Source organism: Typopeltis vanoorti, chromosome 4 (assembly GCF_054136105.1).
Source record: "Typopeltis vanoorti isolate ZY-2024b chromosome 4, IOZ_Tvanoo_1.0, whole genome shotgun sequence".
Taxonomy (NCBI): Eukaryota; Metazoa; Arthropoda; class Arachnida; order Uropygi; family Thelyphonidae; genus Typopeltis; species Typopeltis vanoorti.
In genome coordinates, this window is record NC_143552.1 from 78,984,410 (window position 1) to 79,000,144 (window position 15,735).

Sequence of the window (15,735 nt, forward strand, 5' to 3'; positions counted from 1 at the left end):
GACCTCTTAATAATCAAGAAAATCTTTACTTCTTCTATAGTGGTTCCACTTATCAGCCATTGTTCATGATACACGCAATCTTCTTGAGCATATTAGACACTAACAGTCCCAATCACACCATAACGTTCTCCGTACTAATTCTAAATAATCTATTTCTAACTGCTCCAATCTTTAGCCGAAGAACTATACCACTAAAAGATTCAACGGGAAGATATGTCCGAAAGATATGGGAGTGTTGACCATAAGTTGGAATACGTATAAATGCCCCCATCGGCAAATTTTCTGAACGAATGTTAAATTCAGTTTCTCTTATTAAATGAAGAGTAAAGTAACTGCGAAAAATTGGATTTAAAATATTATTTATTTCTAGAAAACGTTTTTTCTACGACTAAAACTTTTCAACAGAATTTTTAGGAAGAGCTCTGTAAAAATGTAAAAAATGCAAAAACGAAATATTTAAAAATAACAGGTGTAATTAACTTTATATTTAAACCAAACCTAGTTCAAAAACAAACCAGACTAAAAGTATGCAGTACATTAACCCTACCAGTCTTAATGTATGGAAGCGAAATCTGGACAATAAATCAAAAAGACAAACGAAGATTAACAAAAACAAAAGAAATGAAGAAATTATGAAAGAATTAAACCAGAAATCAGTAACAGAAAAAATTAAAAAAATAAACATGAATGGATGAAACGCGTTGAAAGAATAAAACAGAAAGATTACCAAAACAATCCTTAAAGTACAAGCCATTAGGAAAAAGGAAACCTCTTTCTTTTCTTCAGGACGTCCTCTAAAGAAATCCAACAATGACTTCTAAGGCCGGAACAGGCCACTCCAGGCCTAAATCCTTGAAAAGCATGATGATGATGTAAAAATATATCTGATTAACTGTAATGTATCAATGTATTTGTACTTTAATGATTGAAAAACGTCCTAATTCGAAGAACACCGAAAAATTAACTGTTGTTTATTTCGTACAACTCCATATGAAAATTATGTCTTTTCATGATTTTTCTCCAATTTCCTGACGCTTTTCAAAGATAACCACATATTTTGATATTAGCTTTTTTATATGAGATAGAAAAGTAGAATATTGAAATATTGCTAACATCTCTAAAAGATAGTTTTCTGGTTTAGGTATTAGTGTGGACTGAATTACGTCAACTTGCAAGACCCCACTGCTTTTCATAAAAAGGTGAGCAAAAATCGATGGAATAAAATCAAATTTTTTCGAGATATTTTTATATCTTAGAAAATGAGTATTTGGAATATCAACGAGGATTATTGAAACTGAAGTGTATGTCAGTGCATTCGGGAAAGTATCTCCAACAAATTCGAGTTGCTTCTCCAAAAAGCAACTTGTTGGAGAAGATTCTAAGAATACACAGAAATGACAATGACATATTGAAACCCTGTTGCCTAGACTACTGCTTCACTGTCCCAACTAATTACAGTAACTATAACCGCAAAGAATGGTATAATTGATGATGAATACCATTCTCCTCGTATTGTTAATCAGCTGCATTGAGCAGGAATATCTGGTGACTACATTACGATGCCTGCATATTTGCATAAGCTACACTTAGAGGATTATCGAATGGACACTAGATGTGCGTCTGTACTTTAATGACAACTTAAAGTGTCAAACACGAAGCACTTGCCATTCTTTCTTTCTTTCTTTAGCAACAACTGTTCGACAGTAACTGTCAGGCCAGAAACACTATTCCAGTTCAGGATTTTCTTTTCTAGCTATTCTCTTATCTGCTCTCTCTCTCTCTCTCTCTCTCTCTCTCTCTCTCTCTCTCCACCCTTTCCGTGGTCTCCCTTTTGGTCTCTTCCTCTGAAATTTCATTTCATGTATTCTTCTTCTCCTTGGTATTCTTTCTAAGTTCATTCTCATTAGATGTCCAAACCACCTCAATCGAGAGTTCATAAGTGTTTCTTCAATACTTTTTTAGCCCTAAATTATTCATGTCCACGTTTCTTATTCTGTATTTCCTTGTTTTTGCCTACATTGTCCTTAAAACTTTCATTTCCATTGCTTGTATTCTATTCGTGTCTCTGCTGCTTAAGTCAAAATGAGCAAAAAAAAGTAACTTTTGTTAATCCAAAGCTTTTGCTTAAGTGGGACCTCGCTTCCCAAAGTGTTCTACTTACACTGTGAAAAACGTTTGACTTAGTGAGGCCCTCCTCATTATTTCCTACTCTAAAATTCCATCGCTAGTCAGTATACTTCCCAGATATTTGACGTCTTCACTACTCTTCAAATCTTGTCCAATGAGATTAATGCCATTAATGTTTGCATTTCCACTACCACTTAAAATCATTCTTTCACTCTTCCTACTATTAATATGTAATCCATAGTTCTGTGTTACACTATTCCACTTGTCCAGTTTCTTCTACAGTCCTTCTGAAATCTGACCAAATCACTGCATCATCTGCAAACACAGCTGTTTCTCCTTTCTGGTCATTATCTGCAGTTGCCATGTTTCCATGACAACTGTGGATTCCACATTGTGTAGCCAAGTGATAAAATCCACGTTACTACTTCTAAATGATAACATTCATCTTTCATCATCAATATCTTTTTAATTATTTTCATAAAAAAAGAGAAAACAAAATAAGCTGCATATTAGCACGTCAAGTTTCTCATAATAACAGAAACTTGTTATATGTAATATAACGCTGTATTAGAAACCACAACGAACCTTATCCAATTATCACGCACACATCACAGAAGAAAGTGTCCATCTAATCGCTAGAAGATAAAAGAACCAGAAAGCGAGCTCTATTTTATTTCTACATAAATCTAAATCACTTCCAAAAATATGCTTTGTGTTGAGAGATGAGAGTATTTATGTGCCATTTAAAAGTGATGATGTGCTGTGTGTTGTTAGGAGTCAATCCTATAGATATAATTATGTGATTGAAGATCGGATGCCATTTATAACTAGTACTTTATTAGTACTGTATTAATTTTTTAGACTGCCCATAACTTTCCCCTGTTCGCAAACATGTTAAACTCAATATTTAGTCTCGACTAAGAATAAAGTAATTAAAATCTTCACTAGAAACAAATATAAGGATACCGTAATGTGTATTAAATACACCATTCTAAACATACTATCCCTTAGATATTTATACGTCTATTGGGTGCTATTATTCATAAAAAACGACAACGAATACGTAAATATCAAACAAGATGCTTTCTTAGTAGACATATGGTCCTAAAATATATATAGTTCCAAAAGCAAATAAAGAAGCAATATACAAACATTATACTTATTTAGCGCCAAAAGTATTCAACCTTTAACAATAAGAAATGAAACTAACCCAAACAAATACAAAACGCTAATCAAAAGAGTATTTATTTTCCCACAGAAATGAGGAAGCTCTGTTTAAAATAATTGTATAAATTATTGATTTTTAGCATATTTGTATTCGAAGATCCAGTCTTATGTGTAAAACGTAAAAATTTAAATTCTATTTAACTGCTTTGTTTTATTTTGTTCCTAATTAATTATTATGCGACTTTCCCTGTATGATGAAATTTTATTTTATCTGCGATTTTATTATGCAATTATATTATAATAATATGTATATTATATGAATGTACATATGTGTATATAATGAAAATGCATTATGTAAATTTTTGTAACTTTATGCATATCGAAACCTGGATGAGCTGTTGCTCTTCGGTTACACATGATTGTTCAACATTTTGTACGGAAGCTTACAAATAAACATGATTTTTATATTTGATTTTGATTTGAAAATATTTGATTTTCATAGTATGCGTACTCCTACCCCTATGTGCAGGTTTGGAGAGAGAAAGAGAGAGAGAGAGAGAGAGAGAGAGAGAGAGAGTTTACTGTAGAATTAAAGTAATGGCTATCTTAAGTTTCGAGAAATTTGGTTTTAAAAAATGACGTCTTTCTTTCGAAATTTCTCTGTGATTTGTTATCTGCGTGGGAGAGGTTAATGCTGATACTAATAAGGTTAATAAAGTAGGTCAAATCAAAATTAATGGCAGCATTCAGTCTCTTAATTTTCCAGTACCCCTCGTGATATATGACGAAGGTCACAGGTCGTAACCTTCATATGAACTCAGCTAATTAACAGATTTGTAATGAACGCCGGAGTTCTATATATCTAGGTGAACTTCGCCGATCTTCCTTCTCATACTTTAGAGCGGTGACCTACTCCGAAAACAGGTGAGTCGAGGAGGAATCCAGACTAGCACGTGTACTCACGTGGCAGCTAATTCATCACTTCCGCATGTTTCCATTTAAGGAATTTCCCTTCCCGTCAGACAGTGAAGAATGTCGCGAGGGTGAGAACAGAATGCTGCGGGCGGCAATTCGGTCGGCCTCTAACAACTTTTAAAGAGCCATTTCGCGATGTTCCCCCGCGTTCACAAGGGAGAAAGAAACTCCTCGCATCATCGTAACCCCGTCTGCTCGATGTCTATTGATCAGCTGAAGTGCCGATAGGGGACGCCACCTCTGCCCGGGGATGAATAGGTCTCGAAGATTTCCACGGGCTTCACATGGGCCAGTGCCGCAGTGTTACCGAACGGCTATCGTGGATAACCATCCCCAGAGCAACACGGTAACCATAGGGGGTCACGAACTGTTTTGTGTGCTCACATTCTTCTAACTTTTTTTTTCTTCTTTCTCCCCTTACGGACTCGTGCGAGTGGCTTTTGTCGCGTCTGTTGCCGAGTGGGCTAAATAGAATAGCAGAAGCTATAATAAAGCGCGTGTGCTTGAGAGAATGTATGTGTGCCCTGCGAGGCACGAACTGAACTTTTTCCGCATGTGCGCATCCCTTCTCCGACCATCCTTCCGGTAGGACATCAGGATCACGAATTCGGGATGATCTTGAGGCATTCGCTGCTGTCCGTGCTTTGCCAAGTGTTTCTTTATCTTGAAGGTAAGTGACTTGTCGTAGTCTCGCTCTTCTCTCCCCCCCCCCCTATTAGCGCACGCAGGTGCATACACCAATGTGCAACAGGTCAACTTGGACGGTTGTAACTTTTGCACTTGTTTTAAGAGGTATTACTGAAACGTGGCGATCTCTCTCTCTCTCTCTCTCTTTCTTTCTTTATTTAAATATAGCGAGAAGTTCAGAAAAAAATGACAATGCTAGACCCAGAAGTAAAGAAGAGAATTGGAAGACGAAATAGAGGAATAAGAAGAAAGAAAGAATAATGAATGAGAGAAACTTAAGGGAGAAAATTATTATTTTTTTCACTGTTTCTTATTTTTCTATTGCATCCGCTATCGACGGATTCGCCGATTATCGCTTTATAATATGATACTCCCCAACTCTGCAAAAGTCATCTATCTGAATAACAGAAGGTGAAAATCCTGAATGAGCGTTATTGCTTTTCCGTCTTCCTTCCTTCCTTATGTATTCCACTAACATTTTAAGACTAAACAACGACAGCAATTTCAATCTCAGTGTGCTGTCAGCTTCTTCACTTGTGAACCCACGGCTGTGGAAGAGAACTTTAATGACTTCTACTTGTTTGTTTCGCCATTCCTCAAAAGCCGAAACAAGTAGAAGTCATTAAAGGAAACAGCTGACGACTACAGTTTGCAGGGCAGTTCCATTGCTCGAAGGTCATTGTTAAAAGCAGTGCAAACTTTGCACAGCTTCAAAATCTGAGCATTCTTGTAACCTTTTGTGAATTCAGGGGGGCTAACTTCAGGGAGATAAAATACTTGCTGAGGTCACTAAATTTCTATTCAGTAATCCACGCATTCTTCAATTGGTTATTACGTTTTTTCTTATTTTTCATAAATCAAAACTGTATTTGATTTTATTTATTCCATTCCATCATTCCCTTATGTATCGGGTCATGGAGAGAGAGAGAGAGAGAGAGAGAGAGAGAGAGAGAGAGAGAGAGAGGGAGAGAGAGAGACATTTTTCCTAACCGTATTCGTTATGGTTGTCACTGCGTGTGTCCTTTACTCAGTTTGTCAGTTTAGTCGAAGTAAAACCCACTGCTCACTATGCTAATCGTTATTAATATTTTTCCCTGAAGATCATAAAAGCTTTACTTAATCAGCCAAAATAGATGGATTCTATAATTAACTTACCTATTTCGCATGATTCTTCCTTCATTTCAAATCTGGAACGAAATATCATATTTTATTTCAAGTAAATAAACACAAGAAAACAGAATAAACTTTCCTACCACTTTATTTATAATTTTTAAAATAATTACTTTTGGCATCACAAAGTTGGGTAATATTAAGGACGAACTGTTCACTAACAGTTCCGATATTTCTAAAATATGCAAAGCATTTCAGATAAATCCAGTAAATTCGAGCTTTATTATAGAAATGCAAAACAAGAAAGGTAACGAAATGACATTCTAGAGATTTGGCTTCATGAACTGCAAGTATGGTATCTGAATTATGAGAGGAAGTGTTAAAAGTGAGCCTTGTCCACATTGATGCATTTCTGAAACTCGCTTTTAGAGCAGACACACATTATCCCAAAGAGCGCACGCAAAAGGAATAAACGTTAACCTTAATTTTTTTTCGCTTCATGATTCAACATATCTCCAGCGATCGTAGAAACAAGATTTATGAATGCTGATGTTGCTCAAAAATTGGCTGTTGGGTGATATAAATCCGAGCCACGACTTTTACCAAAATATTTCATTAATATTAGGGACACATTTAGGAAGAATGACTGGTTTGCAGCATGTTCCAATACGTTTCCCAATAACAATTTTTAATTCAGTGAAAAACGGTCCTAAACTTTGAAGAAACTTATCTAAACTCTCCTTCAGAATGTGGTCGCCACCAGTACACGCAACAGTGTGGATTCGTATCACTCCAATCGCAACGGTTTTAGGTTGACAGTGCTATTCGAATCGAAATGTGTTTCGTCAATCTACAAAAGTAACTTTGTGCATTAACTGTTGGCCAGGCTGTAACTAATCAAGCATAAACAGTATGTAGACCACTCCCTTCGCTTGTTATCGCATCATTATCCAAATAAAGCATGCACGGCAAACGCATGAAAATTGCAAATAATAAAAATTTAAAAACTATATTTACAAGACCACTAGATTATACGATCGAGTTTATGTAGTAGTAGTCTTGTGACTTTTCATGTGTGGGGTCAACATTACAACAAATGCACACTTTATATTCAACAACCATCTCATTTGTCAGATACAATAACATCCCTGATAAAAAAACAATTTTCATGTACAAATTTTCTAAAACTTTGCTATTGAAACTATATCACTGACAGCATAATCGGGCGATTATTAATTCAGTGAATCACCAGCTCTATACATAAACTTCATAAACAATGCACAATCTAATAAATAGGATTATATTAGTTTAAGCACTCGATTTTCATGTTTTTTCACAACACGATAAGCGAGTTTATATCTCAAATTTGTAAACCATGCAATCACATTCGCAATTATGAACAGACGTTGTCTCCAAGGCATTTGAGAGAACATTCTCCAAGTGCATAATAACAATAATAAAACTTTCTATAATCGGGTTAAATGTATTCTCTTTTTTTTTGTGCGAAACTTGATGTTGCTATCATTTTAAAATTGAATTTAAATTTAAATTGAAAAGAATGATCAGAGTGAAAGTGTCAGGAGACTTCATCACTAATCCCATCAACATATTTCAGAGACATGCAAAGAAACAACACCAATCCACTTCTTATTATTCAGATAGATAATTTTCGAGTGCCATTGGTGTGCAGATTGGATCTTCCCTGTCTTAATGACAAATTAGCCTTTTTTTCCTTCATAAAACAAAAGCTGTAATGAGCACTGCTTAAGAAGGATGCGATACTGTATTGCATTCTTGAGACTTTCTTCTTCTTCTGATAATGTGGTTGAGAAGAGGTAATCCTCAAATATATTTCGAAACATCGTCGTTCGTATATAAAATTGCTGAAAGCGTTTTTGTTTACTTCGAGGAAGCTGCTTTTGTAATTATTGTAGGTTTACTTAATTCCTTTCGGGGCGTGTAGCTAAACTTTCGGCATCTCTGGTGAAAACTAAAAGTAAACTCCAATCGTACAACCTCCTTCTGTTCCTTAACAAAGTTGGATTCCAAATCATCTAGAAGAAGTGTAATTAACATTTATGTTTATCCGAGAAGAAACGTAACGCGGCAGTTTTTGTCAGTGACACGATTTTTATTAGTTTAATTAAAGAAAGTTTTGTGATTCTCTCTGCTCTTCGTGATCCTGCAGGGTTTTCAGCTAACGCGATCTATTTTTCATTCGCGATCGCGCATTTGTTTCAAAGTGCATTCTTTGAAAGCTGAAACACCCACAAAAAACATTCGCTTATTAAATCAAATATCAGTAAAGAAGGACTGGAATCGTTTTTATGTCGTTTCCAAGAATGGAGAAAAGATAAATGTAATTACTTCCTGTCAAGGGGTTTAAACAAAACTCTAAAGTATTTTATAAGATACGATAAAGAGATTATTAGTTAACACGCTGCATTACACAACGTTTAATTTTAAGAAAATAAGGAATTTTTTAATTCATATAACTTCAGCGTTGTTTCCTCCTAATTTATCACTGAATGGTGTGTGTGTGTGTGTGTGTGTGTGTGTGTGTGTGTGTGTGTGTGTGTGTGTGTGTGTGTGTGTGTGTGTGTGTGTGTGTGTGTGTGTGTGTGTTAGCATGCATGGCCGGATAGAGGGAAGGAGGGAGTATCCCTATTCAAGATTTGTATGTTTGTCCCAAGTTCCTTCACATCTCTCAAAATTTCTGTAGGTCGGTATCCTTTGATATTTAAGTTTCTTGAGATGCAGTTTTTGTTAAAACTCCTCTCATTTCGATCTGAAAGAGTTCTAAATGATCACTACACTTATGTAATCAAATCAAATTTATATTCGTTTCAACAACGAAGCTACGTGAACTACTGAAGTGCCAACCTTGACAGCTCTTAGTAATAAGCACTGCTTGTTATTGCGAAGACTGATTGAATCCCACGTAGGCACAGATGTTTGCCAAACTCTACTCTGGGATAAACTAATATAGCTTCATGAGTTTACCAAATTTGTAACCAGAATTAAAAATAATACTAATAAAAGTCTTGCTCAATCTCAAAGAATGCTCCAAATATGTTCTTCCATACTGGATCTTCTCTTTTTCTATTGTGCATTCGTCTTGTAACGGCTGAAAATGATTGACATTTTTGTATGCGTTTAGTTGTAACCTGTTCAATTCTAGTCTGGAAACTGTTTCTCACAGAGAAATAATTTTCTTTCGCGGAGAGGATCTACACACAGAATAGAAAATATCACGCGTGAAACAAATAAAATTAAAATGAATTAAATTTAACAAATTAAATAAAACGTTTAATATCCAAATTCGTTTCTTTTGGTTTCTCAAAGTCATCGTTATTGAAACTGAACTACAAGGGCAATACATAACAATTCACCGAAGAAATCCCCACGCAAACCCCTTTCATCATTCACGACAAAAGCTAGGAATCATCACAACCTTAAGCAAAACAAAACTTCAGTTCTCATTAAAAAATGATGAAACTAAAAAGAAAACTTAAGTGAATTTACTAAACAAACCACTCGTGTTAGAGAAGCGAACTCGTACAAAACGTTTCCTTTCTTTGACTTGATAAAAGACATTTATCGCAATTTTAAAAAAAAAGTTAGAATTGCATTTAACTCTGTTTATACCGTACAGAATTTTTTACGCTCACCTAAAGACGGCGTTCGTTTTGATAAACTCGCTGGAATATATACGATTTCATGTCTGTAACAGCTCCCCCCACCAAATTAAGAACGGAAGCGTTTAACTGTTGGATAAGCAAGCGATAACGTTATAGACACTTAGTGGGTTAAGAAAACGTGAAGTATTGATAACGATGATTACCTTCCATCTCGGTAATATTGTTTACGAGAGTGAAATGGTCGTAAATAGTATCGAACAGCAATTTGTTGGAATGAATTACGTCATAATAATTGCGTCTAAAAGTAACGCTGGTGTTAACCAACTAACTACAAGCAAAAAACTCTTGGATTTATCGATGACATCATTGGAATAAAGATGGGGCCATACCAGTTATGTAGAGCCGCTGTGTGGTCATGATCACTTTGACTTGATAAAAGAATTGAAATAAAAAGCTGAGGTGGTGACACAGAAGCCAAATATGAACTTTTAAGAAAGCTAATTTTGAGCATGTGGCAAGAGAACTTGAAAAGTGTAAATTGGAAATTGCAATCCAATGTTTTTTTTAAAAAATTAGACTATACGGGACCATTTTAGGATATTTTTCTTAAAAAAATGCTGTAAGTTTATTCCTGGAAGTTAATTTAAAAGCAATAGTGGATTCGGTTGCGTGAGTCAAGTTCTCAAGGAAATAACTAAAAGGAATTCAAGAACACCATTTTCATTCCCTGTGGGGAAGCACCCTTTAGCCTCTTTTAACCTTTGTGCCTCAGTAGACAGTCGGCCTCCATCTCTCACAATCACCAAAGTTGAGTGCATCTCCCCCCCCCCTTTCTATGTATTATATGAGGTGTCTCATAACTAATATTTATTTGCGTGTAAACGTGTGTGTGTGTGTGTGTGTGTGTCATCCAGTCGGTGTTCTGGGATTGGGATTAGGAGCTGGATTTTTTTTTCTAAGTGAGGTTCTTTTCTTCTGCAGAACTAGTGTCATGGACGGTGCCACGAGACTATGTAAATCGGTTCTGAAACAAAAAAGGAAAACGTTTTTGCTTGTGTAGCATCGTTGAAATGGCTTTACATCTATAGCGTTAGACCGCTGATCATTTTAAGTTCGATTCTAGTTGCCAAGTAGAGGAACGATATCTGGGCCTTTTCTTCAGCTGGATCCCAAGTTGGTCGATCTTTGGCACATGCAAGCAGGATTTTTGTCTCTTAGAAACTTTAATTTTTAATCCTGCATTTAAAAAAAACCGACTATAGAACACACTATTTCAGACAATAATATACATGAATAGAGTTGGGCATGGGACCACGAGATAGCGGCAATTTTATGCCGTACTCTTCCCTTTCGGATGCACATGAAATCATTGATAGCCTTAAGCCAGCTGTCAATGCTAGCTGAGGATTAGCTGCTACCATTCTTCAAAATCGTTAGGGATAAACGGCTTAGCTAACTCTCTTTGAAAAATGAAGGCGTTTCAGGATTTTTTACAGTTAAAAATTCAAAGTTAAAGGAAATTGCTGATTCATTCATACAAACGAGGAATAATAATTATTTTCGAAATCGTTAATTAAAGATTGTAAAGTAAATTTTCGCTGGCAAGTATCTTAGAAAACTGGGGGAAAAAAGTCTAAAATATTTACAGATATGCAGAAAAGAATCGAAGAGCTTTGTGACGTTGAAAGACAGTGCTGTCATAGTGGGGGAACTTAATGACTACTTCGCGAGTGTTTACACAGACGAAGGTAAGATTGAAGGGAGGAAATAAAAACAGGATGAAAAGTCTTCTGACCTGGTAATGATAAAGTAAGACGGGAAATTTTAGGGTTATTACAATTCATAATGTTAGTTGATTGCATGAAGTAAGAAAATATAGACTAGTGAGGATTATTAGCGTTAAAGACAAAGTAATGAAAGAATTAATTAGAAATCTTATCCGGAACATACTTAACAAGGGTTTCATGTTGAGAGGGACAGTAGGGTTTCGTTTGTGTGATGAATTTTGGAAATGTTGTTTAAAGAATAAAAAGTGAAAATATAAACATGGAAAATTAAATTAGCTTATATCGAATTAACCTAAAAGTAAAAGAGAAATTCTCAGATTCTCTGGCAAATCCACATCACTCCCCCTTGATCTAATCACTCCAGACTGGAAAATGAATAAGACTTTATTGCTTTGCATTTACACGCTAAACGAACACAGCACGATACTGGTCTATACGAAAGCTTCGGGTTGCTCTAGGACACTGACGTCATATCATAGAACAAGATTTAATATCGAATGAGATTCGAGAGTATCGTTCACACGTTATTTATTTGGATCATTTCCACACAAGGTGGACATCATTGTTGAGTTTGAATTAACCACTCTTCATACCTCTAAACAAACATAAATGATCATTTTGACCAACTGCCACAACCTTTGAAACTGTACCAGTTTGAATCTAGGTCTCGGGCGTAAATTTTGATGTTTTTATTGTGAATAAAACAAACGAATTCGTCCCTCATATCGGCATAACAGTGACTGCAAAATAATGATTTCCCACTTAAAACCCTATAAAAATGCGTTTATCAACTGCTACCTAACCTAAATTAATTAAAAATAATAAAAATTAATAAAAGTGAAAGCACACAGGGTTGGGAAGAGTCACGAGTATCAGTTTCTTACTATGGCAAAATCGGTGCACGCTACTGCTTTATTGTTTAAATCTCCAGAAGTCAACTAATCTTGCCTGTGGTTCTGAAAGTGGTGTTTTCAAACTAATGTTACGATTTTTCCCCCTCAGTCACATTATATTAGATTAGAATGTTTAATATCTGGAGAGTTATTCACATTTGACGACGCTGTATGGTTACTCCCCTACCTCGTAGTGTTTTGGGAGTGAGGTGAGAAGTTAGTGAGACCAACATCTATGCCCATGGCGAAATTTGAACCGCAGCCTCTTGGCTCGAAAGAGGATATGCTAACCACTCGGCCAAGCAGGCTTAGTGTGTAATGTGAGGAATACTCAATGACGCACTAAGAACTGCTAATTTGTAAAGTTCATACCATTTGTAGCCCTCTGTGAATTAATGGTTCTCCTGATGGATGGGCGAAATATAATCACAATAAAATTACTCGTTTTCAGTTGTTAGCTACAACAGTTCAACTTACCATCGGTTGTAATAATTATTACTAAAGTGAACGATATATTCAATAATAATTCTCTGTTAATCACTTATAACTACGTCAAATCAACAGCCTATTAAATTTGTGCACAGTTAATGAAAGTACTATTATTAGTAGTAGTATTTAAAAGCCTAACGCATTCAATTGTGTTAATTACTTATATTAACCATATTCAGTTGCTCATTTACTCAATGATGAATCGCTAAATGTATCATTACTAACCAAACATAAATTACTTTATAATTTCATCCTAATCGCTCATACTTCAGCTGAAGTATTTACTTGTAATCTGCTCACCATTTATCTCATTCATTCTCGATGGTGGACAACTTCTACGATCTTCTATTGTGAAGAATAGAATGAGTAAATTAACAGAGAATGGATGAAGAGAACAAGGGAGAAAACAAGACGTTATACCTGGAAGCTGTACAAGGAGAGTGTGGGGGGGGGATGAGGAGCAGGTGTTTTGCATGGAGAGTGGTGAGTGATTGGAATGCATTGCCCAAGAGTGTGGAGACGGTGAACATATTTAAGGCGTGGTATGATAAACGGTGCGTGTGACAGTGGGACCCCCCTCACAATGAGCCCTTTGACTCCATGGAGGTTGGATAATAATAATAATAATAAATTTTGCTATTTGTTCTCTATTCTTCGCATTCCTTTTTATTATGCCTCTTTTGATAATTTTATATATCGGAGCCTGGTTTTCAGTCAGGGCAACAAACTCCTGCTGTCTGTCTTATTTCTCCCTAAATTAACTTATAATCGTCACGCCAATTAAATCTGTTCTCCATCTCTTTTTAGCAAAATTCAATTAAAGCAATAAATTATAACTAACATGTTAATATCCTTCTACTGTGACATATAGCGCCGGTTTTTTTTTCATACCTACGAATCGATTCTTAATTTTAAATATTACACGATTCGATATACAAACACAGCACTGTGACAAAAAATAAAATAAAAACATGACCACAGCGGTTGCATATATCCTCTTCAGAGAGGGAGAGAGATCTTCTCAGTACTGTCTTATACATTTAATTAATATATACGAAGAGGTTAACACAATTTAAAACTGTACTGGACAATTCAGCGTACCTCCGAAATCTTCGTAAATATTCTGCACTATGAATATGTAGTATGACTACAAATGAAGATTTGGGAGGTGCTCTGAGGTGTTCAGCACAACAAAATATCACTTACGTTGGTCAATGGCGGTTGCACGAATATACTTGTATGGCATACAACTCAAAGCGAATCTCAAGGATGAAACATGATACACATTTGACGTTTGTAGTGTGATCAGTGCGTAAAATACATATAAAAAATTATACTTTATATTTACAAATTTTTAAATATTTAAAAAAAAAAAAAATCTATGTGTTTACTTGCGTTGCTGTTTCTTAAGACCTGACATTTTCCCGAATGCATTTTAGAATAGATAAATACAGAAATACTAGCAATCAAATATATATTGTTTTATGCTTTAAATAAGTTTTTTTTATTATTTCCAGGTTTTCAACTGATTTTAACCATAACCATTCTTAATAATTGAAAAAATAATACTACTGAAATACCCTTAATTTAATGAGAGTGAAACCATGGCAAAGACAAAAATATTTTTATTTAGTAGTTCAGAGTGGCGTAACAATTCCTTTCTCGAACACAATACTAAATTCAGGCATCTGAACTATCCTTTAAATAATTTACTACCGAATAAAATTATTTATATAAATATTCTTATACTATGTTTAAGGGACGTTATTTAGTTATGATAGCTGCATAGCCGTTATTTTTAGCATCAAAAGACTAAACATATATGTTGACGCACACACATTAATACTTCGATATAACGTCGAGAAGCAAAAGAAGAGTAAATAATATTAGCTCTAAATTACGTATTGAATTTAATAGAGTAAAAATGCAAAGGAGTACGTGTATAATTCGGTGACAAATTTACTTCTTGAAAAAAAAACATTAATCAACCAGTATATTAGAATTCTTACCTGACAGTAATAGTTATTTACAACTGAGATACAAATGACAAACTGTCACGCACAGAACTAATGAGCGCTACGCGAGCCACCTGGCACGAGATATTTCCAATTTGTTGAAAGCAGACGACATATTATTGCATAATGTAATGCGAAAATTTTACAATATTAATATAGAGAAGTTAAAATCGGTTATTTATTTAATTTTTTCTAGAGAACTGAATAAAATTTCATACAGAATATTTATATACGTATATATTTGCAGCATTTAAACTCTGTAATATGTATTTCGGAGTTTAAATTACGAGTATTAGAACCATTTATATAGATTTATTTGCTGGAAATATGAAAGAACAAATGTGAACAGAGAAAACACTAATATACCAAGAAGAAACAATTGCAATGGGGAATGTTGTGCCGAGAAAAATGAATGCAACAGTAACTCCCGTATTACGTTGGGGAAGAGTAAATGAAAAATACGGTACTGAAAACGTGCCTTGACAGCAGTCGATAAGAAAGCATATATCAACGGAAAATAGTAAGAGCGAAGAACAAGTGAGAGAATTTTTATGAGTAATGACAAGAGAAAGGAAAAACTTTCAACACCGTTTAAGTGTCGATGATAAATTTAAATAGAGGGAACGAGACAGGACAATGAAAGGCACGCGCGCAGTAAAAAGCTAGCAGAAATAAAATAGAAAAGTTCGTCTGCAAACTTTGGTAATCGATTTTTATGAAAGAAGTTTTAAACACAACGCCTCCTCATAAAAAAATAAATAAATAAACAAATAAAGGAATCTGAATACGCTAGAAGAATTGCAAATCTTAGCAAAGAGAACGAGTTTTTGAGGATAAAGCTAAA

The 15,735-nt window shown here is 35.0% G+C and overlaps 1 protein-coding gene across 1 annotated transcript in view; it reads left to right on the plus strand.

Annotated features, from left to right (window-relative positions):
* Nucleotides 1–4,847: 4,847 nt before the first annotated feature.
* The window catches only part of LOC150107433 (carbonic anhydrase-related protein 10-like), a 73,537-nt gene continuing 62,649 nt past the window's right edge, over nt 4,848–15,735 (plus strand). Inside the window, exon 1 of the mRNA XM_090392095.1 lies at nt 4,848–4,939. Coding sequence (XP_090248221.1) covers nt 4,882–4,939 — 58 coding nt within the window. The 5' untranslated portion in view covers nt 4,848–4,881. The remainder of the gene's footprint in view (nt 4,940–15,735) is intronic.